At 40.7% G+C, this 26562-nt stretch overlaps 1 protein-coding gene and 1 long non-coding RNA gene across 2 annotated transcripts in view; one reads left to right on the plus strand and one right to left on the minus strand.

The window, feature by feature from the left end:
• The window catches only part of LOC114816473, a 192747-nt gene that overhangs the window by 76929 nt on the left and 89256 nt on the right, over positions 1-26562 (plus strand). The gene's annotated exons all lie outside the window — the stretch shown is intronic.
• Positions 1-26562, minus strand: part of DCN (decorin) — a 39210-nt gene that overhangs the window by 7231 nt on the left and 5417 nt on the right. The window contains exons 3-5 of the mRNA XM_001511850.5: positions 7892-8004; positions 2635-2848; positions 1376-1489 (exon numbers count right to left, since the gene is read on the minus strand). Of these exons, the coding sequence (XP_001511900.1) occupies positions 1376-1489; positions 2635-2848; positions 7892-8004 (441 nt within the window). The remainder of the gene's footprint in view (positions 1-1375; positions 1490-2634; positions 2849-7891; positions 8005-26562) is intronic.

Genomic DNA, 26562 nt, shown 5'->3' on the forward strand with positions numbered 1-26562 from the left:
GGAAAATTATGGTTTGAGGGCCCATGAAATGATGATGGACTCTGGACTCCATGTTGGAGGCTAGCTCTGTGCTCATCGTAGAACATTCAAAATAGAACATCTCAAATAATGGTACAGGGTGGCTCCACAGTCATGGCAGAAGAGGGGAGAGGGAAGACAAAGGAGTGATTGCTTGGTAAAAAGGTGTGGAGGGGGAGTGCTGGTGGCAAAAAGTACTACCAAACATTCTTTCATGCTTCTCTCATTGGTGCACAGACACTTTGGCTCCATCCTTAACTCTTTATAGAAGCCTATTTGTCGGTTGGGTGAGGCTAGTCAAAGTTGATGGTGTTCTCTCAAAGCAGAGTTATAAGGTGATGAAACTATCAGCTTCCTGACCCACACCAAACACTAAAAAGGGCCAAGGAGGAGAATGTGTGTTTGACCAAGAGGATGTGGTCCAGAGGTTAAGAGTGCAAAATGGTGGGGTTGTGAGATGGGCAGAAAGGATCCTGGAGGTTGCTTGGAGGTGCCATTTTAAGGTAGCAATCTTGATCAGGTCCTTAATTCAACCTTGTGGGTAGAACATAGAGTGATGAATGGGTTAGAACTGGTGAGGGCTGAGAAGCTCAAGACGCTGACGGATCCAACACATAGGAATGAGAGTGAGCTGAAAGAAAATTGGCAAAAAACAAACTCAAAGTCTACAAATGTGTCTATGCTAATGTTAGAAGAGTTCAACAAGAAAACAGGTTCACTGAATATTTGGTGGCTAGTGAGGGCTAGTGACACTGGAAACTGCATTTAGGGGAAGAAAAGCAACAGAATACAGTGATGTCAAGACTTAAACTCTAGAGAAAAGACTGAAGGTGGGTAGAATTGATGGGGTTTTTGCTCTGACCAAACAGCAAGAAAATGCAAGGCTTCTCAGACATTTGGTCTACTATGAAATAATCCCTTTGGGAAGAAATTTCATATTTAACCAAAATTTTATTGTGGGGTTTACTGTAGACCACAGACTAAGATGAAAAAAGTGAGCAGGAAATATTGAATGAGACTGGTGGTGTTGCAAAAGTAGGTCAGGTCATGACCTATATTCCTTGTTCAAGTTCCCGTCTACTTCTCAGATCGAAATATGTCATCTTATCTTTCCTTGTGGATTGTAGGACTAGTGGTTCCAGAAACAGCCATTTTTCCTAACCAAAAAGACCACAGTTCCACTTCTCATCCTGATTTTTTAGCTAAAGTATGGGTATGTAATTGATAACTACTTCAACATGCTTCTCGTCTGTAAATGGTTATATCTGTTAAAGGCCACATCTGTCACATTTCTCAAGAATGACCACCCCTTTGAGAAGCCAATATCTTCATTCAATATCCGTTGTAAACCTCTCACCTTGAGGAACGGTAGTAATGTTTGTATCTGCAATACGAATGTAGGAGAGCTTCTTCATTCCTTGAAAGGCTCCATTTTCTATACCTGCACTCTTTAGGGGGTTGGTTCCAAGTTCTGGAAAGAAAACATGTGCCGGGATGTGAGTAAGAACTTTTCTAGATAGATGATATGGTGCATTTATTTTCACGACTCTAATAAATCTGGGTAGAATTTCTATCGATAGGTCCTGATATCACTTAAGTAACTTTTAATAAGAATCTTCTAACATTTAACATAATTTCCATAGTGGTATGGTACGAGAGGAATTTCTACCAATAGGTCCTTGACTCTATATAAATATCACTTAAGCGACTTTTAATAAGAATCTTCTAATATTTAACACAATTTCCATAGTGGTATGGTATGAGAGGCAGGCGATCATAGAAGAGAGAGAAATTTGGGCAAGGTTTCTACATAAGGAGAGTTTCGGGAATAGAGTTGCCGTGTTGCCATCTGGGAAGTGAGTGGTAATTCTAGACTCTGTGTGGTACGGCTAAGCATAGAATAGGTTGGCCGTGTGTAGTGACCCATGAAGCTATACTGTCCAACAGCTGCTTGAAGATGGACTCTGAGCCAGCCCTGGCACACAGTGTAGGATGGACACCTCCGCTTCCATAACCTCACTGACCAGCTGTGGTGTGTGGTGTGAACGTGGCAGCAGGGATATAATAATGATAATCAAAATGTTAAGCGCTTACTATGTGTCAAGCACTATTCTAAACACTGGGGTAGATACAAGATAATCAGGACACTGCTTTGGGTGGGGCCAAGGGGGATTGCCTTACTCTCCTGTCTTCTTCCTTCCAGCCCTACAAATTTTGCACAGCTACACAAATAGCAACAGAAAACTAGGCCTTTTCCAAAATTTGCCCAAGTAATTCAATCTCAAAAATGACCACACAACTCACATTGTTCCCATCCACGTTTTCCAACTCTTCCCCTTCCCAACCATCTCCCGCTCCTACTGCTCCCCAAACAACAATCTAAATGAATCCAAACATCTATCTGCAGCAAATCAATTCCACCGCTTTTTGCAAAACCAAAGAAAAAAGAAAAAAAAAAAGACAAGGTAAGATGCATTCAACCTCTTAGGCCCTTAGTCAATTTCTTATTTGGTTCTGATTCCTTTTGGCTGTGGGTCTAATAGGAAAGTTTTCTTTCGGAGTTGCCGAATTATTTTTGAAATATCCTGAAAGGAATGGTAACAGTGCATCCTGTACCTATGACAATCATATGGTTCAATCCATTAAACACTGATTTTTTCAGTTTGGTGATCTCATTCTCATGAGCACGCAGTTCCTGGAGGGATTTAGGCATGTTTTCTGGAAGTTCCTTCAGCTGATTCTTAGACAGGTAAAGTCTCTCCAATTTCCCCAGTGGAGCGAAGGCAGCTGGGCTAATTTTGCTAATTTTGTTGTTAACGAGGATCAAAGCCTGTGAATAGTAAAAAGGAGAACATTCACACATTGGGTCCTAGTTTTTGCATTAATTGGTCAGCAGTGGCCAGTAAGCATTGATTAAAACCCCAGGTATATCCCTCTCCTGTTTTCAATACTCAAAGAACCAGAAGAAATAAATGCACCCTCCAGGTTATGTCCTCAAGCAGCCAAGCATCCTTGGGTTTTAAAAGGAAGATGCAGAGGTGAGATTGTTTTTAATAACTGAAAATCCCAGAAGATTCAAAGCCAAAATGAAAATTTCCAACATCAAAAATGCACCCTAGAATCATGCCGTAACTACCTTTCCCTAGTTCAGTCTCCTAAAAGGCAACTACAATCGTGAATTCATCTGAGTTAAGAGGAAAGTCTGCTAAGGACTTAAAAACAATTTGAAACAAGTATCGCAATACAAAATACAACCAACAAAAACTCTCATGTGTGGAAGGGGGTATTTTACCAATATGGAGTTTTATCTGTGTCCATCTGAAGGACTCAAGGATGGCATTTGTCACACCACACAGAACTTTGTAACCCTAGGACTAGTGTGAACCAGTTAGGGTTCTGGTGGTGACTGTGTATTCTTGTCAATTTTGCTGAGAATATAGTGGTCATTATTCCACTCCCTTTATGGTTCCTCTCTCTAAAAGAAGCAGGAAAGGAATGTGTATTAAGAGTGCTTTCAGGCACTGCCTCTGCTCTTGAAGAAAATATTAGGACAGGGTTATATTATTATGCATCCTGGAGTTGTAAAGGGAGAATAAAGGTATTAACTGCAATAACAGCAACCACAAAAACAATAACAATAGTGAAACACTAAACAAGAAACATCACATTCATTGACCAGCATATCAGTTGGCAAAAAATATGTAATGTGTTCCATTTTTATCTTAATCCCTTTGATTATGAACCCTGACAGCAGGGACTGGGTTCTTTACTATTACGGTACTTTTTCAAACACTTACTATGAGAGCTCTGTACATAATGCAGAAGCCAATAGAGCAGATCTAACTTTCACGTGAGTAATTTTTCCCAGCAGTTAATATATGCTCTGTCCACAGTATTTGCTTAATAAGTACTATCATTACTACTGTTATTACTATTATTACTACTGCCCCTACTGAGGTAGGTGCTCATTAAATACTTTACAATTATTTAATCTCCTAAAATTCAAGAATACCTCTAGTGTTGCCTTATTTTCAAGCAGCACATATACATATGGATAATTTATTTTTATTTATATTAATATCTGTCCCCCCCAGACTGTATGGTCGTCGTGTGCAGGAAATGTGTTTACTGACTCTGTTATATTGTACTTTCCCAAACTTTTAGTACAGTTTTCTGCACACAGTATGTGCTCAATTAATATAATTTATTTTTTTTCAGTATTATGCTGTAATCAGAATGAAAAAGAAAACTATTCCCTGTCTTAATTCTTATTCTGTCTCCTTATTTTTCCTTTCATGCCACCACCCTAACATACTTGGTGGTCCCGGGGAACGCTGAAATTTTGAGAGCATAAAGTCAAAATATAACTGTGTTCTGACATCAGAATGTCCTGGTGTAGCGATGTCATGAAAAACAAGGGCATCCCTTCAGTTGGAAAGAACAACTTTGGCCTTGATTGGCAACTTCATGTATGCTTTGAAGAAAAGTGACATTGCCCTTTTAGACCCAAGAGTCTTGCCAATCTTTTTTTAATGGTATTTCTTGAGCGTTTACTATGTACCAAGCACTGTACTAAGCATTGAGGTAGATACAAGATAGATTGGACACAGTCCAGGTCCGAGTACTTCCAGCTGGTTCTGGGCCTATCGAGGGCATGAGGGACTGAAGAGAACATGACTGAAAATATTTTATGTATGCCACTCATGTTCTCCTGAAAGAATGAAATACTGGAAATATTGTATAAAAATGGGTTGTGCTCTGGGAAGTCCCAGAATTATGTGGCTCCAAGAATAGGCTCTTGCCAGTTAAGTGCAGTTACTGCTGGTAGAAGGAATATGTAAAGCATTAGGTTTCCCCCATGATGATTGGGGTTAAAACCAGATATTTGTACAGTCCTTCATTTTTAATCAAATCCCTTCACCTAGTTTATGCATGTCCCAATATGAGAAATTTCTCTCCTAGAAAATAGTAAGCGTTCTTCTACTTTGTGACTAGTAAGGGATTTACACTTGAGTGAATATGAAATGTAGGTGCAATAGAGAGGGAGCATAATACAGTATAGTCTTAAAATATCCTTGGGTATTCTACCTTAGGTACAATGTTTTTCCTTTTTGAATTTATCAACAACTGGAAAACATAGATATGTGGTAAACAGCTGCTTAGTGGGATAGGTTTTCCTGCAGGATTAATTCACTGGGACATTTATCAACACTACCCACTTATTCCTAGATTGTGAGCCGCCTTGAGAGCCAGGAACCCTGTCTAAATTCTCATTTGTGTACATTTTCCCTGAAGTTAGTACAGTTCTTTGCACAGAGTGAAGCCATGTGACAAATATCCCATGACACAGATGTGTTGAATTTCTTAGAAAATGTGGATATATTGAGAACAGCTGAATCATGGGGTGTGTTTTCTCTTAGGCTTACATATTATAAATTGGGATCCATTCCACATCTCCTGGCAAAAAAAAAAAAAAATGAAATTCTTACGTCTTAACTACAGTTATAGTGGATGTCACTAAACTACTGTTTAATCTTTGTTAAAGGAACTCAGAGCACAATATCCCGATGTTCACTAATTGGTTTCTAATGAGTTTTAAGAAGAAGAAAAGAACAAGGCGATAACAAAGTTGTTTAGCAACTTCAAAACTTACATTTGCAGAATGGCTTCAGTGATGTAGGCATAGCCGTTCCCCAGCACCTTTCCAAGATAGTGTTTCCTCTGAGCGCCAGTGGGACACTGGTAAAACACCTGGAAGGTAGCAAGCTTTCCTGCTTTCACCCATGCTGTTGGTCTTGGAATTCCCCATGGTCAGCACAGTGCAGCAATAGACTATAAGTGATGTTTCAGAATCTTCAGGGACCTGGGTCCCTCAGTAAAGTAGCCCAGCAGGAGTAGAATTTGGGGAATAGAAGCGGGGCTGTGGGCCAGCTCCCTATGGCTGTCATTGCATTACTTTTGCTTTCCTCTGACTCAGTGCTAATAATAATAATATATATATATATATGTATAATCCTATATTATTATCAAGGTATTTGTTAAGTGCTTTCTATGTGCCAGGCATTGTATTAAGCACTGGGGTAGATACAAGCAAATCGAGTTGGACACAGTCCCTTTCCCACTTGGGGCTCCCAGTCTCAATCCCCATTTTACAGATGAGGTAACTGAAGCACAGAGAAGTAAAGTGATTTGCCCAAGGTCAAAAAGCAGGCAGATGGCAGAGCTGGGATTATAACCCATGACCTTGGGACTCCCAGGCCCGGGCTGTATTCACCACACCATGCTGCTTCCCGATATCCCAGAAGCCTGACAATAGATAAGCAAGGAATCTGGAGAGCCACTTCATTGGCCCCGACACTTCCCAGCATCCTGCTCACCTCTTCTGTTGTTTCTGCTACACAAATAGATGAAAGATTCCCTTGACCTTATTCCAAGTTAAGCACAAAAATGCGATCTAAAGAGCTTATGTAAATCACGGCTCTCCACTTTAACAATGTAAGACGTATCCAATTTCTATTGTCTTTCTCTTGAAAGTCTACATGCTTAATTCAGTGTTGTTCTGCTAAGAATTTGATGGTTAGAACTTTGACAGACTTTTTTTGTAAATGGTTCATCTTTTAAATGGGCAGATTTGATTGTTTCATAAAACCTGAAATGACCATTTTGCTTCTTGATATAGACAGATAATAAATACCATTTTTTTTATGGTGGTGGTGAAGTGCTTACTATGTGCTAGGCACTGTACTGTGGTAGATGTTGAATAGTCAGGGTGGAAACAATCCATGTCCTGCATGGGGCTCACACTTTTAATCCCCATTTTACAGATTAAGTAATTGAAGCACAGCAAAATTAAGCGATTTGCCCAAGGTCACATGGCAGAAAAGTGGCAGAACTGGGATTAGAACTAAGATCCTCTGATTCCCAGGCCCACACTCTTTCCACTAGGCCACAGGATCTCTTCCAACCCATGCCAACAGATCTGAAGAAGTGCATACATCAGCCAAAAACTTGCTTATTCATTACTCTTATTCACTGCTCTTTGCGAATCCATTCTTTTCAATCATTTAATATGCGTGCTTTGTGAAGTAAAACCTCAAGTTAAAGGGGAGGAGAAGTTGTGTCTGAAGAATCTCATTTGGAGAAACATTTACTGCAGTTTTAGTAGTCAAATGTGTCGGTGTGTTGAGTTCACTTTTTTGTGTGCAGTCTAGTTAGATCCCTGGTGAGCACTCTTTCTCTGGATGCCTTTATTTGCCAGGGAAAATAGTATATTCGTTGTTGTTGTTTTTCTCTCTCTCTCTCCATTTCGTACCCTCATATATCCTATCCTTGCAGATTAAGTGAGGCTTTGTTAACCACAGTAAAGATCAAACACTTCTTGATCAAAGCCTAACTTCCCATGACAGCAATCAAGAGGGCAAAAGGAGAGAACAGAAAATAGTACTGGTTTGTTTTATCTGAAATTCCTGATTAGTGTAAACCCAAAGGAAGGAGATTTTATTTTCTTTATGAGGTGAATTACAGATGACTTTCATTCTCCCTAATCATCAAAATATGAATTCTTCCAAATTTCCTTCTTTTTTCTGACTAGATTTTTATAAATATATAGGAAAAGCCACATGAACATGGCTAAGCAAGGAATAGAAAGCAAACAAAAGAGGGCAGTGAAGTGCATGATGAAGAGGGGAGGTATAGAGGAAAAGGAGATTTTCTTAAAGGGGAAGAAATACTTTGCTTGAAGAATTCTTTTGGGAAAACATGCTAACTTTTTGATGGCATAATCTTACAATTCAGTTACTTTGAGCTGCCTCCTAGAACCATATCAGATTCTCCTTCCTCTATATATTAAATGGGAATACAAGAACTCACTTACATGAAGGTCTTTCAGGTTCTTAAAGTCCCCATCTCTTATTTCAGTGATTTTGTTGTTCTGTAAATCCAACAGAGTTGTGTCAGGAGGAAGATCCTTTGGCACTTTATCCAGAGCTGTGTGGGAAAAAAAGGATAAATTATTTTTAAGAGAGTAAGACAGCACTCAAAGACTGTACTTTTTTTTTACTTTTTAATGTTGCGATAATTCATTTTTTCAGTAATCTCCTGGCTTAATTCAAAGACATTTTCTAAGACAATTTAAAATATTTATATCTTCCCACTAAGTTGTTTCCTTTTTTCTTTTTTTTGGCTTCACTTCGTGAAAAGAAGAATAACATTCACGTCCACTGCCACCACTGGAGTCATATGGCGTGTGGTGGAAAATTTTATATTTGCTTTTCTCTTTTGGTTAGTCTGATTGTAGGTTTGTGGATATTGATAATCATTTATTTTAAAGGCTGTCATATTTGTATTCCCATTCTTTAACTTGCATTTAATTAGTGGCAAACCCTTTTTCTTCACTTTTCCAAAAACACCCAGAGTGAATGATTCACTTTTACAATATTTAAGGAAGGGTTTGATTTGTATGGTTTTATTTATTCTTTTCCCTGAAAATTTCTTCAATCAAGTAAAACTTCTTTACATCTGGCACGACATCTAAAAGGTAATCTGTGAAACTGTGTTAGTAGGTGACAGGTCACTCTGGGTGATTAAAGACCCTCTAGATTGTAAATTCCTTGCGGGCAGGGATTCTGCCTATCAACTCCATTGAATTGTGCTCTCTCAAGTGCTTAGTACAGTGCTCTGCACACACTCAGTGCTCAATAAGTAGCCCTGATTGGCCCTGATGCTTTTGCCTCCCTTTCCAGCCTACCACTCTACCACCAGTCTGATCCAACTCCTGGGACTGGCATGATTATATTAACCACCTCTGCACTCTCCCTGTCTCCATCTGGGATTGGGCGGGACATCCACCATCTTGGAACAAGTAACCAGATGAGATCCGAATTTAGAAGGGGCGATAGTAGTAAAGCATGGGATGCATGGTGAGTTGTGACTGGAAAGAAGTCACTTCTGAATTCAGTCCTCGCCACAGACCCCAGCTGATCAATAGGAAATGGGAAGAACAGTGGAATGGGTGGGGAACTTTCTAAAGTGTGAAGGGATGGGGTCAGAGGCGCCATGGGATTGAGTGGAATTAGAACTGGGGTGCTCTTTCTCTGGAGCAGTGACTTGAATCTGACAATGGCACTACACCGCGGCCATGTTTCCTCTTGGAATCAGGCTCAGATCTCCTCCTGCTCTCAAAACACCCAGCAAAATGGCACAGTTTCCATTTTGGTTGCTGATGCCTCTTCTGTTCACCAGAAAGGCTAGATGAAGGTTAACGTGCTGTAACTCCACCTTAAAAAAAGGAAATGAACCATTTTTCTTGTCTTGTTTCTCAAATGTGCAATATTCTCCAGGTTCTCTGGAGAACAGAAATCTCAGTTTCACTCTGTGCCAAAAGAACATCGGACGGTTTAAATTAAAGGCTCTCTCTGGGAAGTTGTCTGAATAGCTGATATGTAGTCAAAATGAAGTAATGGAAATTAAATGATTTAGTATTAGACCATTCCAGTTGTTCTGAAATTTATTTCTAAACTTTTGATTTCATTTAATAGAAACCTTCAATGATATGATCACTGAGATACAGATTTGAAGTTCACATTTTTCTAGCCAATTATGAAGCCTGTATTTAATACAATGCAATCTTTGAATCAATCATGTTTATTAATAAATTAAATATTTAATAAGTGCTTACTATGTGCCAAGCACTGTTCTAAGCACTGGGGTAGATAGAAGGTATTCAGGTTGTCCCACGTGGGGCTCACAGTCTTAATCCCAATTTTCCAGATGTGGTAACTGAGCACAGAGAAGTGAAGTGACTTACACAGAGTCGCACAGCGGAGGGAATTATAACCCATGACCTCTGACTCCCAAGCCCGTGCTCTTCCCACTAAGCCAAGTTGCTCGTCTGCTTCTCTGTGTATTCAGCGCTTACTGTGCAGAGTACTGTACTAAGTGTTTGGGAGAGTATAATATATGCAATGTAAGAGAGCCAAAGTATTCCCTCCATATAAAGAGCCAATGAGCAATTTAGGACAGAGCAGATTCAACCTTCTTAGCTCCAGTAAATGTGTAAAGCAATTTCAAAATAAGTTCCTTAGAAAGAGACAGCTCTAAAGATCAGAATGCCTAAGTTGTTTTGAGAAGTCTTGTTGAAATTGCTTCACTGCTCCAGAGAATTGCAATAGCAATCATTTTCTCCTAATCACTAACTTTTTTATATTTTGGAATCAAATAAATTAAGGTTCTGACAGTCCTTTGGCTTGAGGATTGTGAACCTGCAAGATGGAACTGATGGAAGTGCTGGTCGTTTATGCATTATCCCTTGTGTTTTCTTGTCTCCGGAACAGGGAGAGTAGGAGGGAATACAGGTTCTAACTATAGACACATTCATTCCTACAGGATCAGTGAAGAAATTTTTTGTGACAGAATGAGTGGCAGCAATTAAAAGTGAGGGGAAAAAATGAGTGAAATGACTTCAATAACCCTCGCATAGCCTACCAATGTAATCAGCTTCATGGAAACAGGAACAGGCATTCCAAAATTTTACGTCCATGGAACCGATATCACAGTCCTTAACACATATTTGAACTAGGAAGAAATCTTCTTCTATTCCAAGATCCTCAGGGTCAGAGTTTTCTCATACCTAAACCAGATAATGGGGTTGATTGTCCAGGGATGAGGTGGACTGGAGTGTCACATACTGAGAGATGGTAGCAAAAGCCACACAAACAGATGAGTTCTCTAAGAGAGCAAATTTAGACTGGGAAACAGAATTAAACCTTGAGGGACATTTACAGTTAGAGAATGGAAGGCAGAGTAAAAGAAAATCAGCAGGATTGGCCGGAAAAGTAGAAGGGGAACCAGGAGAAAATGGTGTCAGGCAAAAGCGAGATTAGATAGCATTTCCAGGGGATGGACGTTGTCCAGTTTCAAAGGCAGGCGATAGGTTAAAGAGTATTAGAGTGCTGTAGTCTGTATGATTTGGAAAGAAGGAAGTCATTGTTGACTCTGGTGAGAGTAGTCACCAGAGTACTATATTATAGTATTATAGAGTGAGTGTGTGAGTGTGTGTGTAAGGTGGGTGAAAACAGGATTGTAGAAGATCTAGAAGGGAATTAGATGAGAGGAGTTGGATGGGAATAATAATAATTATGATATTTGTTAAAAGCTTACTATGTGCAATTTTCCAAGCTCTGGGGTAGATACAAGGTAATCAGGCTATCCACAGGGGGTTCATGGTTTTAATCCCCATTTTCTGGGTGAGATAATTGAGGCACAGAGAAGTTAAACGGCTTGCCCAGGGGCACACAGCAGACAAGTGGCAGAACTGGGATTAAAACTTGTGTCCATTGTCTCCCAAGCCTGTGCTCTTTCCACTGAGCCACGCTGAGGAAGATGGGATGATAGTTGGATGGTTGGTTCAGTGAGATCAAGGGAAAGTTCATTTTAGGGTGGAAAGATGTGGTAATGTAGGAAGGCAGAAAGTAAGGAGTCATCCCCAAGTGAGCAGTTGAAGATGGTGGTCATGGAGAGGAGAAAGGTGGACGCAGTTGATTTTATTAGCTGTGAAGGGATGGAGTCAGAGATGTGCATTTTAAATGGACCTTTTCACCTTATTTTCATTATGGCTATTAGATGTACTTTTTTCTACCTGATTTATTTTTACTTGCAGGACTGTTTTTGTATTTCATCATTGCCAAGCAGTGAAAATTCAATCCCAGGTGCTTAGGAAAAGGGTGGATGAAAGCACAGTTCTTTTGAGTGGTTGACAACATTGATTACTCTCACATCCCAGTCCTTTTATATAGCAGGAACTGCTTGGGGTGAATTATATGTAATTTAACTTCTAAAGACCTGGCAAGAATCTTAATGTTACTTGTACTTTTTCTTTAACCAGGGTTCAGTGCTTTGAAGATGTAGTCTGAATTTTTTATTGCTACAGTCATTAACCTAACCATTGGTTACTTCTGCTTTGGTGATGCAGTGAATGGATTTTGGAATCAAAATTCATCTTAATTTCTCCAAGGATCAATTGTGCAATTAATTCTAGCAGAAACTCTCATGAATAGCTAAGGACATCTTCGATGACTTTGTCATCCCAAGATCACGCAATGTTGGATTAATCGATGGTACTTGTTCAGTGCTTACCTTATGCGTAGAACACTGTACTAAGTGCGTGGGGGAGTACAAACCAACAGAATTGGTAGACATGTTCCTTACCACAATGAGCTTACAGTCTAGAGGAGGACATATATAAATAAATGAATTACGGGTATGCACATAAGTGCTGTGGGTTGAGGGAGGGGCGAATAAAGGGAGGAGATCAACTGCAAGGGTGACGCAGAAGGGAGTGGGAGGAGAGGAAATGAGGGCTTAGTTGGGGAAGGCCTCTTGGAGGAGATGGGCTTGTAATAAGGTTCGGAAGGTGGGGAGAGAGACTGCCCGTCGAATTCGAAGAGGGAGGGAGTACCAGGCCAGAGGAACTTGGGTGAGAGGTCAGCAGCGAGATAGACAAAATCGAGAAACAGTAAGTAGGTTGGTATTAGAAAAGCAAAGTACGTGGTCTGGGTTCTGGTAGGATTGGATTCCCAAATCCTCATTTGGTCATCAAAAATAGGCACTGCAGCTAATGAATTTGATAATTTAGTCAAGGATAATCCCTTTTTCACTGGTGTACACATGTAAAGATTTCCCCTGGCTGTGTTGTTGTATGGGCGGTTGTCCAGTGTTTAACATTGGTTTTGATTCTGCGTAATGGTGGTAGTATTGATGATATTTATTAAGCACTTACTTTGGGTGGAGCATTACGCTAAGTACTGAGAAAAGTATGCTGGTGAAAGTTAGACACAGTCCCTGGCTTTTGTGGGGCTCACAATCTATCATTTTCCTCTATATTTCAGAAGCCTCTACTCCTTTCCTGATAGCCATAAACCACAATGTTCTGGCAACAAGTCTTTAACAATGATACCACGTTACCTAAAGTTATGTTTTGAATCTTTAAAGATTCCTTGTCTTATAATGGTTTCCCCTCTTTAGCTCACTAGACAGCAACTGCTTGCTAAAATCACTGCCATTCATTTCTTTCATCGGTCAAGCCCGATTAAGGTAATGGTTGTAGACTGATAGTGACCTAGAACTTCTTTGGGATTCTGTATCGCTATGTGGTATTATGTATGACCCACAGATGTTGATCTTCTGAGAATGTGTGAGTGAAATGTGGAAGGCCGTACAGAATGTTGAATATTTTGATTTTGAAGATTTTCACTCTTGACTGAGGCATTCTGCCGGATTAACAACTAATAATTGCCATGTCACTGTCATATTCTATCGGTTGCCCAAAGAATAGGCAGTACTCAGTGGTTTTGTTTTTCAGTTTCCCTACTTGTACAAAAAGGGACAAAGAAAATTTAGTGTTGACTCTGATCTCTGGATTACTAAAAAAGCAATCTTGACTGTGAATGGGATTTCCCATATGCAGAGTGATAGATTGGCTTCTAAAGGTTTCATTTAAATTATCATCACACTCTGGCACTAGATCAGTTTCATTTTGTGAGCCCCACTGTGGGACTGGGACTGGGACCAGATTATTTTATATCTACCCCAGAGTTTAGTACAGTGCTAAACTGTAGGCTCTTCATAAGTACTACAATTATTATACAGTAGAATTGTTTGTAAAAAACAAATTCCCCAAAGGTTCCTCACAGTTGCACTTCCAATTTGTTCTGTTTGATTTTTTTTTTTAGATGTAAGGGAATAAAAGTATCATGTTCTTGTTTTCACATTTTTAAAAAAGCATGTTCTGCTAAGAATATTAATCTTGGAAATGCAAAGGGTGGAGAAAGATCTGTTTATCATGGATGTGCATTTCTGTGCCACACTTGTAGAAAGTTTATGCAAAGATTTTGACTTTATGCACATTATTCTACAGTTAGTTCTCTGTTTCAAAAACTAAAGATTTGTAGGTTCTATGTCATTATAGATTAAAATACATTCAGTATGTCCAGAATGGGCTTTGTGATTCAGTGCAGGTGTTTTCAGAAGTTGTTGTATTAGATGATATTTAGCACTTTGGAATTATAGAGCACTTTTTCCCAAAAGGAGAAATGATATAATGTAGGTGAATGCAGTTTGAGTTCCATATCTGAGAGTATGCTCATTCTCTTTGACTAATCTTCTTCGCTTCTCACCTCTAAACAAATCTGACTCAAATAAATATAGTATTTCCTTTAGCGGGTCCCACCTTCACTCAGTCTCCCATTATCTCTCAGCTCCCTCACTTCCTTGTATTTTCTCCAAATGGCCACCATCACATCCACCCTTATCTCCACCCCTCTGTACCAGTTTCCTGCTCTCACAGCATGAACCCTTACCAAGGGTTAGAGAAGCAGCATGGCCTAGTGAAAAGAGCATGGGCCTGGGAGTCAAAGGACTTGGGTGCTAATTTGAGCCCATTTGGGACAGGAACTGTGTTCATTATGGTTATTTTAAGCACTTAGTCCAGTGCTTGACACATAGTAAGTACTTAAATGCCATTAAGAAAGAAGAAGAAAGTCAGAAGACCTGGATTCCAATCCCAGCTTCACCACTTTATTGTCTGAGTTTGGGTAGGCCACTAAACTTCTCTGGGCCTCAGTTACCTCATCTGTAAAATGAGGATTAGGACTGTGAGCCTTCTGTGGAACAGGGACTGTGTCCAACCCAATTATCTTGTATGTACTCTAGCATTTAGTACTGTGCCTAGCACATAGTAAGTGCTTAACAAAATAATAAAAAAAAGATGGTGAGAAGGGGTGGATGGGAGATTTTTTTTAAAAAAAAGATTCGTCTATTATGGTGGGGACAATCCATATCTGGAAATCATGCCATCTCATTTGGAACACTACTATGAGTTAGGTTAACCTAATTCTAATATCTTGGAAGATGAACCTTTTCCTTCAAAATCCAAAATAAGAATTCAGAATAGATTAGAGATTTTTAATAGTCCAGAGATTGTCCACATTATTTATTCAGCCCCAGCCCTACAGCAATTATGTACATATCCATGGTTTCTTTATATTGTCTGACTCCCTCTCTAGACTGTAAACTCATTGTGAGCAGGAATGTGCATATTATACTGTTAAATTGTACTCTTTCAAGAGCTTAGTAGAGCGCCCTGTGCTCAGTACTCAATATGCAGTCAATAAATATGATTGTTTGAAAGACCATAACTTGGCAATTTTAGAATGGAGATCTTCAACCCTGTGGTGGCATTGTGACAAGAAGGCAAGAATCCCGTTCATAGCCAAAGCCATCTGGGGACCGGTAGCCTTGCTGACCTGGGGTTAGAAGACTCTTCATGCTGCTAAAGTCAATGATAATACTAATAACTGAGTTATTTGTTAAGCCTAATGGGAAGAACATGGGTTTGGGAGTCACGGGACCTGGGTTCTAATCCCAGATACGCTACTTGCCTGCTAAATTACAAGAGGGAACCGGGGGAAAGAGAGCTTTAATCAGGGAAGGCCGCTTGGAGAAGATGTGATCTCAATCGTTCATCGAAGGCTGGAAGAGTGGTCGTCTGGCGTTTATGGAGGGAGAGGGAGTGCCAGGTAGAGGATTTGTGAAAGGGGTCAATGGCAAGATAGTAGAGATTGGGGCACAGAGAATAATCTGGTGATAGAGGAGTGATGTGTACAGGCTCTGCTGTAGTAGATCAGTGAGGTACAATAAAGGGGGACGAGCTGATTGACTGCTTTAAAGCGACTGGTAAAGAATTTCTGTTTGATATGGAGATGGATGGACAGCCATTGAAGGGTCTTGAGTGGAGAGACATGGACTGAACTTTTTTTTTCAGGAAAATGATTCATGCAGCAGAATGAAGTATGGACCAGAATAGAGAGAGGCAGGGAGGTCAGCGAGGAGGCTGATTCAGTAGTCAAGGTAGCAGTTTGGTTGGAGTGGAAAGGGTGGATTTTCACAGTAGATAGGACCGACAGGATTTGGTGACAGATTGAATGTGGGTTGAATGGGAGAGGTGAGTCGAGGTTATGGACTTGTGAGATAAGGAGGATTGTGGTTTTGTCTACAGTAATGGAAAAGACAAGGGGATGACAGGGTTTGGGTGGGAAGATATGGAGTTTTGGACGTATTAAGTTTGAGATGTCGCTGGGACAACCAGAAAGAGATTTCCTCAAGGTAGGAGGAAATGTGAGACTGTGGGGAAGGACATAGGTCAGGCCTGGAGACATAGATTTGAGAACCCCCAGCGTAGAGATGACAGTCGAAGCCGTGGGAGCTAATAAGTTCTCCAAGGGAGTAGATGTAGATGGGGAGAAGAAGGGAACCCAGAACAGACCCCTGAAGGACTCTGACTGTCAGAGGGTGGGAAGCAGAGGAGAAGCCTTGAAGAGACTGAGAAGGAAAGGTCAAAGAGTATAGGAGAAGAACCAAGAGAGAACAGCATTAGTAAAACCAAGGTTGGATAACGTTTCAAGGAGAAGAGGTGGTCTACAGTGGCGAAGGCAGCCTAGAGGTCTAGGAGGATCAGGATGGAATAGAGGCCATCAGATTTGTAGAGAAGAAGGTCATTGATTACTTTAGAGAGAAATGTTTCCATAGAGTGAAGTGGGTGGAAACCAGATTGCAGGAGATCAAGAAGATAATTGGAGGAGAGCAAGTGGAAGCAATAGATATAAACAACTCTCTCAAGAACTTTGGAGAGGAATGGTATGAAGATGGGGTGATAACTGGAGGGACCATTGGGGTCAAGGAAGGGTTTTTTTGTTTTGTTTTGTTTTAGGAAAAGAGATGCATAAGCGTGTTTGAAAGCAGTGGTGAATTAGCCATTGGAAAGTGAAAGGTTAAAGATGGCAGTCATGGAGGGAAGAAGAAAGGTGGGGATGTATTTTAATTAGGTATGAAGGGATGAGGTCAGAAGCACAGGTGGAGGAGATAGATTTAGAGAGGAGGTGAGAAAACTCTTCTTGAGATACTGCAGGGAGAGTCACAAAGGGCATAGAGCGAGGGGTGGAATGGAGAGGAGCAAGGAAAGTAGAAAGTTAGTATGAAGTAAGTTAGTACATAGTACTAGTAAGTTAATACGTAGTACATAGTGATAGTAAGCTAGTACATAAGTGCTTAATAAATGCCCTATCGCCATTATCATGATTATTGTTGCTATTACTGCAGTAATAATAGTAAGCAGCATGATCTAGTGAAAAGAGCATGGGCCTGGGAGTCAGAGGACCTGGGTTCAAATCCCAGTTCCACTCCTTGTCTGCTGTGTGACCTTGGACAAGTTACTTTACTTCCCTGGGCCTCAGTTCCCTCATCTTTAAAAGGAGGATTCAATGCCTGTTCTTCCCTACTACTTAGACTGTGAGCCCCATGTGGGACTTGATTATCTTCTATCTACCCCAGTGCTTAGTACAGTGGTTGGCACCTAGTAAGTGCTTAATAGCACAGTATATTAAAATTTTATGATTATAATAGTAATAGCAGTGATTGAGCTCACTTATGCCTGGTACAGTGCACCACTCTAGACTCTAAGCTCACTGTGGGCAAGGTCCGATTATTGTTGTATTTTCCCAAGTGCTTACTACAGTGCTCTACACCTAGTAAAGGACTCAATAAATAGGATTGACTTACTGACCACATTGCTTGAGAAGTACGGAATAACAAAGCGACATGTCCCTGCCCACAAAGACCTTACATTTTAATGGGGGAAACAAAAATATGTGTAAATCAAGTGGTTTAAAGAAATACGATGAGCAGAAATATAGATATGTGTGTTAAGAAAGGTGGAAATCAATTCATGGGGGTGACTAGGCTACTTGGAAACCAGGGGGAAGAAATGGAAATTGGCTTTCTCTGTTCTGCTTTTTGTGCTCCTGGTTTCCATGAAGTCTCTTGTACATAATGAGGAATGTGGTATATCCATTTGTCTTGGGCTCAGTGAAGTGAAAGTGGCTTGACAGAGAAAGAGATTTATCAGATACTGATTAAAAAAATGCTACTTTCAGTTCTATCCCTTTCTGATGTGCTTAAAAAATTATTTTTTAAAAAAGAGGACTTTGGCATCTAAGAGCAAAAAAAAAAAGGTTAGAAATCATTTACTGCCAGAAAACAATTTAACATGAACAGTTTTGCTTTTGCTGTTGTTTTTTAAAGTTGGAGAGGTCTAGAATACATAAACCACTTCATACTTGCAAAAGGGAGTTGTAATACCTCTTTGAATTCCTAAATCTCCTCAAGGAAAGGATTATGGAAGATTAGTTCTGTAAACTTGAATGTTAGTATCCAGTGTAAGGGTTAGCACTGAAGTACTTGCAACAAAACGAATAACAAGAATGAGCATGGCTAAAGTATTTATGTTCTAGAGGCAGTGGGATGGGCCTGGGAGTCAGAGGACCTGGGTTCTAATCTTGATTCCTCCACTCTTGCCTGTTGTGTGATCTTGGACAAGTCATTTCACTTTTCTGGGCCTCATCTCTTCTGCTAAATGGGGATTCAATACCGGGTCTCCCTCCTACTTAGACTGTAAACCGAATTTTGGACCCGTTGATTTTGTGTCTACACCAGTATTTTGGAAAGTGCTTGGCCACAGTAAGTGCTTAAGAAATACCTCATTATTATTAATAAAGTAGTCCTTCTAGACTCTAAGCTCCTTGTGAGCAGGGAAAGTGTCTACCAACTCTGTTGTGTTGTCCTCTCTCAACCACTTAGTACAGAGAGAGCTCTGCACACAGTAAGCAATCCAAAAATACCATTAATTGGCCAATATCAACAGTATTAGAAGTAGCGTGGCCTAGTAGGTAGAGTATGTGTCTGGGCGTCAGAAGGGCCTGGGTTCTTATTCCTGCTCTGCCACTTGTCTGCTGCATGACTTTGGACAAGGCACTTCATTCCTCTGTGACTCAGTACCTCATCTGTAAAACTGAGATTAAGACTGTGAGCCCCATGTGGGACATGGTTGTATCCAATCTGCTTAGCCCCATGTGGAACATGGTTGTATCCAATCTGATTAGCCTAGTATAGTGCCTGGCACATAACCCATACCACTGGGGAAAAAAAGAATGAAAAAGGAGCTTGAAGATTGAGCAGAGGGGATTTTAGGAGTGGAGAGATATGTGCAAAATGATATTTTAGATAAATGATCCACAGAACAGGGTGAATCACAGAGTGTAAACCCCTTTTTTGGTAGGGAACAAAGCTGTTTGGTAGGTAACAGCTCTGTTGTATTATCCTCTCCTAAGCACTTAATACAGTGTTCTGCATGTAGTTGGTACTGAAGAAATACCACAGATTGATTGATTGAGTGGGGAGACATGCCCAAAGTGATGTTTTTGAAAAATGATCCAGGCAGCCTAGTGAAGCAGGGAGTGTAAGCTCCACTTTGTTAGGGAACCAGTCTCCCAACTCTGTACTATACGGTGCTTTGCATATAATAAGTCAATAAATATTAATGATTGATTGGTAGAGTAAAGGTGGGAGAGACTGGAGCAGTGAGATCTTTGAGGAACCTGGTGCAGTCGTGGAGGAGTAAATATGACAGATGCTTGATCCAGTGTGAGGCAGTTTGGATGCAGATTCTGGAGAGGATTTGGAGGAAGAACCAACAGGATTTGGTGACAGACTAAATATCATCAACATTCTCAATCAGTGGTATTCATGGAGCGCTTACTCTTGCAGAACTCTGTACAAAGTACAAAGTACAAAGGAGCAGCTTGGCTTAGTGAGTACGGCATGGGCCTGAAAATTGGAAGATCCTGGCTTTTATTTCCAGCTCCACCACTTTGTTGTGCGACTTTGGGCAAGTCCCTTAATTTCTCTCTTCTTCAGTCACTTCATCTGTAAAATGGGGATTAAAACTGTGAGCTCCATTCAGGACACAAACTGCGTCCAACTTGATCTGCTTGTATTTACTTTAGGGCTTAGCGCCTGGCATTTAGTAAGCACTTACCAAATGTCATAAAAAAATTAAGAAAGCACTTGAGAGAGCAAAATACAACAGAGTTGGTATTCGAGTTGCCTAAATACGGGATCAGTACCAAAATCAGTGGATTATCAAGAAAACACTTCCAACAGTGAGGACCTGAAGAAAAGGCAGTTCACCAGCAGAGAAGCGAGGCTCACTAAAGCTGAACTCTGCTAGATGGGACGAGAGAGGAAAATAGATGGTAGTAACATTGCCAAGTAGCTGCTATATAAGAAATGGAAAGAGGGCACAGCTAGCAAGATAAAATTAATGGTCTAAAGACAGAGATAAACACAGTGTCAACAGTGAAAATAATAGGGGTCTTTTGGGATACAACTGCAGGAGACAGTTTACTCTCGTAGATAGTAACAGAGAAAGATTGTTAAGCTTGAGCAAAGGCTTCACAGTATTTCACAACACTGAAGAGCAGTGCGGCCTTATGGAAAGAGCATGGGTCTGGGAGTCAGGGTATTTGAATACTAACTTTTAATACAACTCTACCAGTTGTCTGTTGTGTGACAACAAGTCACTTCACTGCACCTCAGTTTCCTCACCTATAAAATGGGGATTCAGTGACTGTGAGCCCTATATGGGAAAGGGACCGTGTCTGACCTGATCAATTTGTATCTCACGCAGTGTTTAGAACAGTTCTTGACACAGAGTAGTCACTTAATACATGCCAGGATAATAGTATCACTACTTCTAATAATAATATTAATACTAACCACCAAGAGGCAGACTACATTCTTGTTGAGGATTAGGAAGGCTTTTGCAGGCTGGGCCAAACAAAAGAAAACTTCAAAACGTTCAATAATTATTTATGAAAATCAACTTTGAAGGAACTAATAGTAGATTTCTCCAGATTTAAACCTTTCTTCATTGGAAAGTTGAGTTTAAGGAATAGGATCTGAGTCAAAGTTACTATTGATCTCCACTAAACAAATTCTCCTTTACTTTTTTTGCTATAAAGTTTAAGCTATTCATAATCCTTTTACATTCCTGAAAAGTGCAAACATTTTCGTATTTCATTTTACAATTGCAGATAATTACAATGTGCATTATCACTTGTAATGATTCATTTTGGCATTTTTACTTGAAAGGGTTTCAAATCAACCCTTGTATATTTATTCTATCATCCCACACAAACATTGACTGATTTTTCAGATTCTTTTATCATGAATATGGTACATGAATACGTTTTTTATATCACTAGATAAAAGTAGCACACCCAGTTTCTCCAACACGAGCAAAATAGTGTTTATTACTTGAAGATGCACCAGAGAATATAGTTCAATACTTCAGAAAGATTTGGATTTTTTAAAGATAGGATTTACAGCTTCTGAAGTTTCGGGGAATAATTGCCTTAGCAATGGAATTATTATTAACTAATACAATCAAATTTCTTGGCTAATTCAATCTGGATTAATCAGTCCACAGGAGTTTTACTTACTTGAAGTATATGAATTTTTAGGGGCAGGGAACATGTCTGCAAATGCTGATGTATTGTGCTCTCCCAAGTGCTTAGTACAGTGCTCATTTGATTGATGTAAATTAGCTCATAAATGAACACAATTGTACAGGTAGTCACCCAAATTGGGTCTTCTCTTTAGGTAGATGTAGCCCATGGTATATCTAGCTAGAATATTTTCTGGTATGATTTTTGAAGGGATGAGAGGAGTGACGTAAATGGAGGGAGAAAATGGGAGGAGATGGGACAAGTTCTAGACTATCATTTTTTCTGTTATTTACAAAAGATGCAAATATCCCTGGGTTACTTTTCAGAGTTAGCACCGTGCTATGGATTGACAACATCACACACCAACCTCCTCTAATAAAACCCTACTTCTAAGCGAAGATTTTCCCTCTGAAAGAGTGATTAGTGACCAGCAATGTTTGCTGAATTCTGCTAAGTTCTGCTAACCAACAGTACTAACTGAAAAATGTCCTTGAGATGGGCAAGCAGAATATGGCATTGTTGAGATCTCAGGCTTTTAACGTCAAAAATAGGTAAAATATTAATTCCCCTCTCATCCAACCCTTTTGGGTCAATTTGAAGATGTGCTTTCATAACAATATTTAATTTATAGTAGTAATCGTTCCCAGTGGAAATTCTATATAGAATATTAAGAGTTTTTAAGGTTTTAAAGTAAGACTCTACATTGGTTCCGAAGGAGCTTATTACGTTTACAAGGCACACTGAATCAAATGTTTCAATTCATTAAGTCAGATGGACTGATTGAAGAAAAATGCCTCTAGGATGGTTTTAAACTGTTCAGCTCTCCCTCCAGTCCGAGGACATTTAAAAGTGCATTAAAGCAATAATTAGTTAAGAACTAATATTTGGAAAGAGTTGTAGCATCTCTCAAAGCACTCGATTCACCCATCAAAACAGTGACTCATGTAAAATCTGGTGGATTTTTTCTTTTCAGAAAGGCTCAGCTATGTATTTAATAGTTAAAATGACCACCGCTTAGTTTCTCAATGATACATTCCACATGCAACAGTGACTGTGGGTGTTTATTCAAAAGCTAACTAGGGTTTTAGATAATGCGGGGGCCACAGGCTGGAGTCAAGTTGATAGGCTGCTTCCTCTCTGACCATTACTCCATTAGAGAGGGAAGAAAGCCCTCTGTGGGTTTAGGAGAATTGGAGTGAGAATGAACTGGCCTTATAACGGTATTTATTGTTTACAGAGCAATGTTCTAAACACTTGGGAGAGTACATTGCATTAGAGTTGGTAGACACGTCCACTGGCGGTAAGGAGTTTACAGCCTAGAAGAGGAGCTTACCGGTGACCAGAATGGTTGCCTTGGAAGTCACCAGGCCACAGAGTGTCCTTCTGGAGAGCCTCTGAGGCTGTTAAATTTGTTCATTCATTCATTCGATAGTATTTACTGAGTGCTTACTGTGTGCAAAGCACTGTAATAATAATAATGATGACGGTATTTGTTAAGCGCTTACTATGTGCCAAGCTCGGTTCTAAGCGCTAGGGTCGATACAAGGTAATCGGGTTGTCCCATGTGGGGCTCACTGACTTAATTCCCATTTTATGGGTGAGATCACTGAGGCACAGAGAAGTTAATAATAATAATGTTGGTATTTGTTAAGCGCTTACTATGTGCAGAGCACTGTTCTAAGTGCTGGGGTAGACACAAGGGAATCAGGTTGTCCCACGTGGGGCTCACAGTCTTAATCCCCATTTTCCAGATGAGGTAACTGAGGCACCGAGAAGTGAAGTGACTTGCCCAAAGTCACACAACTGAGAAGTGGAGGAACTGGGATTAGAACCCACAAACTATGACTCCCAAACCTGTGTTCTTTGCACTAAAACACACCGCTTGGAAGTACAATAGAACAATAGACATACACATTCCCTGCCCACAACGAGCCAGTTCCGAAATCCCAGCAGTCTCCTTGGCCCCATACGTGCCACTAGGCTCCTGGTTGGTAGCAGAGGAGACACATCCCCTCACTAACTAGGAAGGTCCCTTCGAGGAGGACGACTGAGCTTTAGGCCCACGACACATAGCAATGTTTGCTTGGCATTTAAACTAATGTCTAATGCCTTAAGGACACTGCATGCAGAACACCTGAAAGATAGTAGGGCTCAGACCTGAAATCATCCTAAGAAGCTCAGATTCAGATAACCAGCCTTTTTTCTTCATAATCCTTTATCGTTTTTTTCTATGTCTCTTGACTTCTTACGTTTACTTTCGCCTTGGTCCTCTACATGTTAATCCAAGCACTTATCCCAGCTCACCTTGATAAATGCATCAACCTCCTTGCTCACCTCCCTGCCTCGGGTCTCTCTCCACTCTAGTTCACTTCACTCTGCAGCCCTCATCATTTTCTTCAAAATTCTTCAGTCCATGTTTCCCCACTCCTCAAAAACCTCAGTGGTTGCCCTCCACCTCTGCTTCAAATGGAAACGATTTGCCATCAGCTTTAAAGCACCTTGCCCCCTTCTATCGTATATCCCTGTTTCCTACCGGAATCCAACCTGCACACTGCCCTTCTCTAATGCCGACATACTCGCTGTATCCCGTACTTGTCTATTTCACGTCCTGCCTCTGGCCTGGAACTCCTTCCCTCTTCATATCCAACAGACAAGCACCCTCCTAACCTTTAAAGCCTCATTTAAAGCACATCTCCTCCAAGTGGCCTTCCTGACTAAGCCCTCATTTCCTTTTCTCCCACTTCTTTCTGCCTAACCCTTGATCTTGGCTTTGTACCATTTATTCATCCCACCATCAAGCCCACAGCACGTGGCTCAGTGGAAAGAGCCCGGGCTTGGGAGTCAGAGGTCATGAGTTTGAATCCCGCCTCTGCCACTTGTCAGCTGTGTGACTGTGGGCAAGTCACTTAACTTCTCTGTGCCTCAGTTACCTCATCTGTAAAATGGGGATTAACTGTGAGCCCCACCTGGGACAACATGATTACCCTGTGTCTCCCCCAGTGCTTAGAACAGTGCTCTGCACGTAGTAAGCGCTTAACAAATACCAACATTATTATTATTACATATCTGTAATTCCTTTATTCATATTTAATGTCTGTTTCCCCCTCTAGACTGCAAGCACCCTGTGGTCAGGGAACTTGACTACCAACTCTTATATTGCCTTCTCCTAAGTGCTTAGTACTTAGTACCTTGTGCTTTCTACACGGTAAGTGCTTGATGAATACGAATGATTATCTTACACTTTCGTTTTCTTTCCATGAAATATTTCACATTGAAACATTATTTTAATTTGCATTTTATCCCCTTTTCCCCCTTCCCCTGTGGCAGCGTGGCTGGGTGGAAAAAGCGTGGGCTTGGGAGTCAGAGGTAATGTGTTCTAATCATGGCTCTGCCCCTTGTCAGCTGTGTGACTTTGGGCAAGTCACTTGACTTCTCTGTGCCTCAGTTACCTCATCTGTAAAATGGGGATTAAAACTGTGAGCTCCACGTGGGACAACCTGATCACCTTGTATCCCCCCCCCCCCCAACGCTTAGAACAGTGCTCCCCCGATTAGACTGTAAGCCCATCAAAGGGCAGGGACTGTCTCTATCTGTTGCCAACTTGTACATTCCAAGCGCTTAGTACAGTGCTCTGCAAATAGTAAGCGCTCAATAAATACTATTGAATGAATGAATGCTTTGCACATAGTAAGCGTTTAACAAATACCACCATTATTAATACCTTTGAGCACATTGGTAAATATAGATTGTGCTAGGGACAATATATGCAGATGGAAACATATATAAAATAGGTTGCCTTTTAAATCTTTCTGTTCCACTGATGAAAGTGGATCTCCCTGAATCTTAAATGATGTGTTGGCATACAAAGTCAGGTAGAAAAAATATTATTGCAATTTATCTTAATCCCCCAAGTAGTGGAAACACTATTGACACCTCTATATTCAGCTGTTCTAGCAGTCTGAATTGGAGGTAAACCATATGGAATTCTTTAGAAATCTGAAGAGAATACTCATCTTAATAGAGCTCCTTTCCTAGTGGATAATGAGTTGAATATAAAATCCAGACTTTCCTTTCCCCCAAGGCAGGGGAGGAGATTTGAAGATTTGGATATTCTTAAGAGAGTCTATGGCGGCCTATGTATTTTACGGAGCGTCTTCTCGCATGATCTGATTAATATTTTGGACATATTGTTTGGATGGAAACATTAAGATTGCAGTAATTGTATCTTGATAGGAATTTGATGAGGTCATGTCTTCTGGAGTTCAGTTCTATAGAGTAAACCTGGCCTAATAATACAATGAACCAGTTATTATTGGAGCTTTCTTTCAGGCAGTAAGCCAATTAAAAGTTCCCACTGCGGGTTTCCATCTTGGGTTTCCACTCTGGGTCCACATTTCACTCTGTTGCCCTGATCCAAAAAATCATTCTGTGCATATCTCCCCGATCCTCAAAAGCCTTAAATGGTTACCTATCCATGTCCATATCGAGCAGAAATTCCTCTCCGCCAACCTTAAGGCACTCAGGCAGCTCTCTCCCTCCTACCTATCCTTACTCCTTTCCCGCTACAACTTAGCCTGCACACTTTTTGCTCCTTGAACACCAAAATACTCACTGCACCTGGATCCCATCTGTCTCACTGCTGATGATTTGTCCACATCCTCCTTCTGGTCTGGAATCCTTCTCTCTTCATACCCTCCAAACCACCGGTCTTCCCATCTTCAAAACCCCTAATAAAATTACAACTCCTCCAAGAAGTCATCTCTAACTAATCCTTCCTTTCCCCATTCTATTCAACCTCCCTTTTGCATCCTCTATGCAGTTGGGGCTGTACCCCTTGAGGACACTGATGCTCCCATCCCCGCAGCACTTATAAACACATCCTCATACTCTGCTGCTTCCCCGTTCTGCAGTTCATTTTAATGTCTGTCTCGTCAATTGGATCGTAAGCTCGTTATGGCAGGAGTCGTGAAGCGGCATGGCCTAGTGGATAGATAGAGCACAGGCCTGGGGGCCAGAAGGGCCTGGGTTCTAATTCCGGCTCCACCACTTGTCTGCTGCGGGACCTTGGGCAAGTCACTTAACTTCTCTGGGCCTCACAAGCCTCATCTGTATAATGGGGGCTAAGACTCTGAGCCCCATGTAGGACAGG

Source organism: Ornithorhynchus anatinus, chromosome 14 (genome assembly GCF_004115215.2).
Source record: "Ornithorhynchus anatinus isolate Pmale09 chromosome 14, mOrnAna1.pri.v4, whole genome shotgun sequence".
Taxonomy (NCBI): Eukaryota; Metazoa; Chordata; class Mammalia; order Monotremata; family Ornithorhynchidae; genus Ornithorhynchus; species Ornithorhynchus anatinus.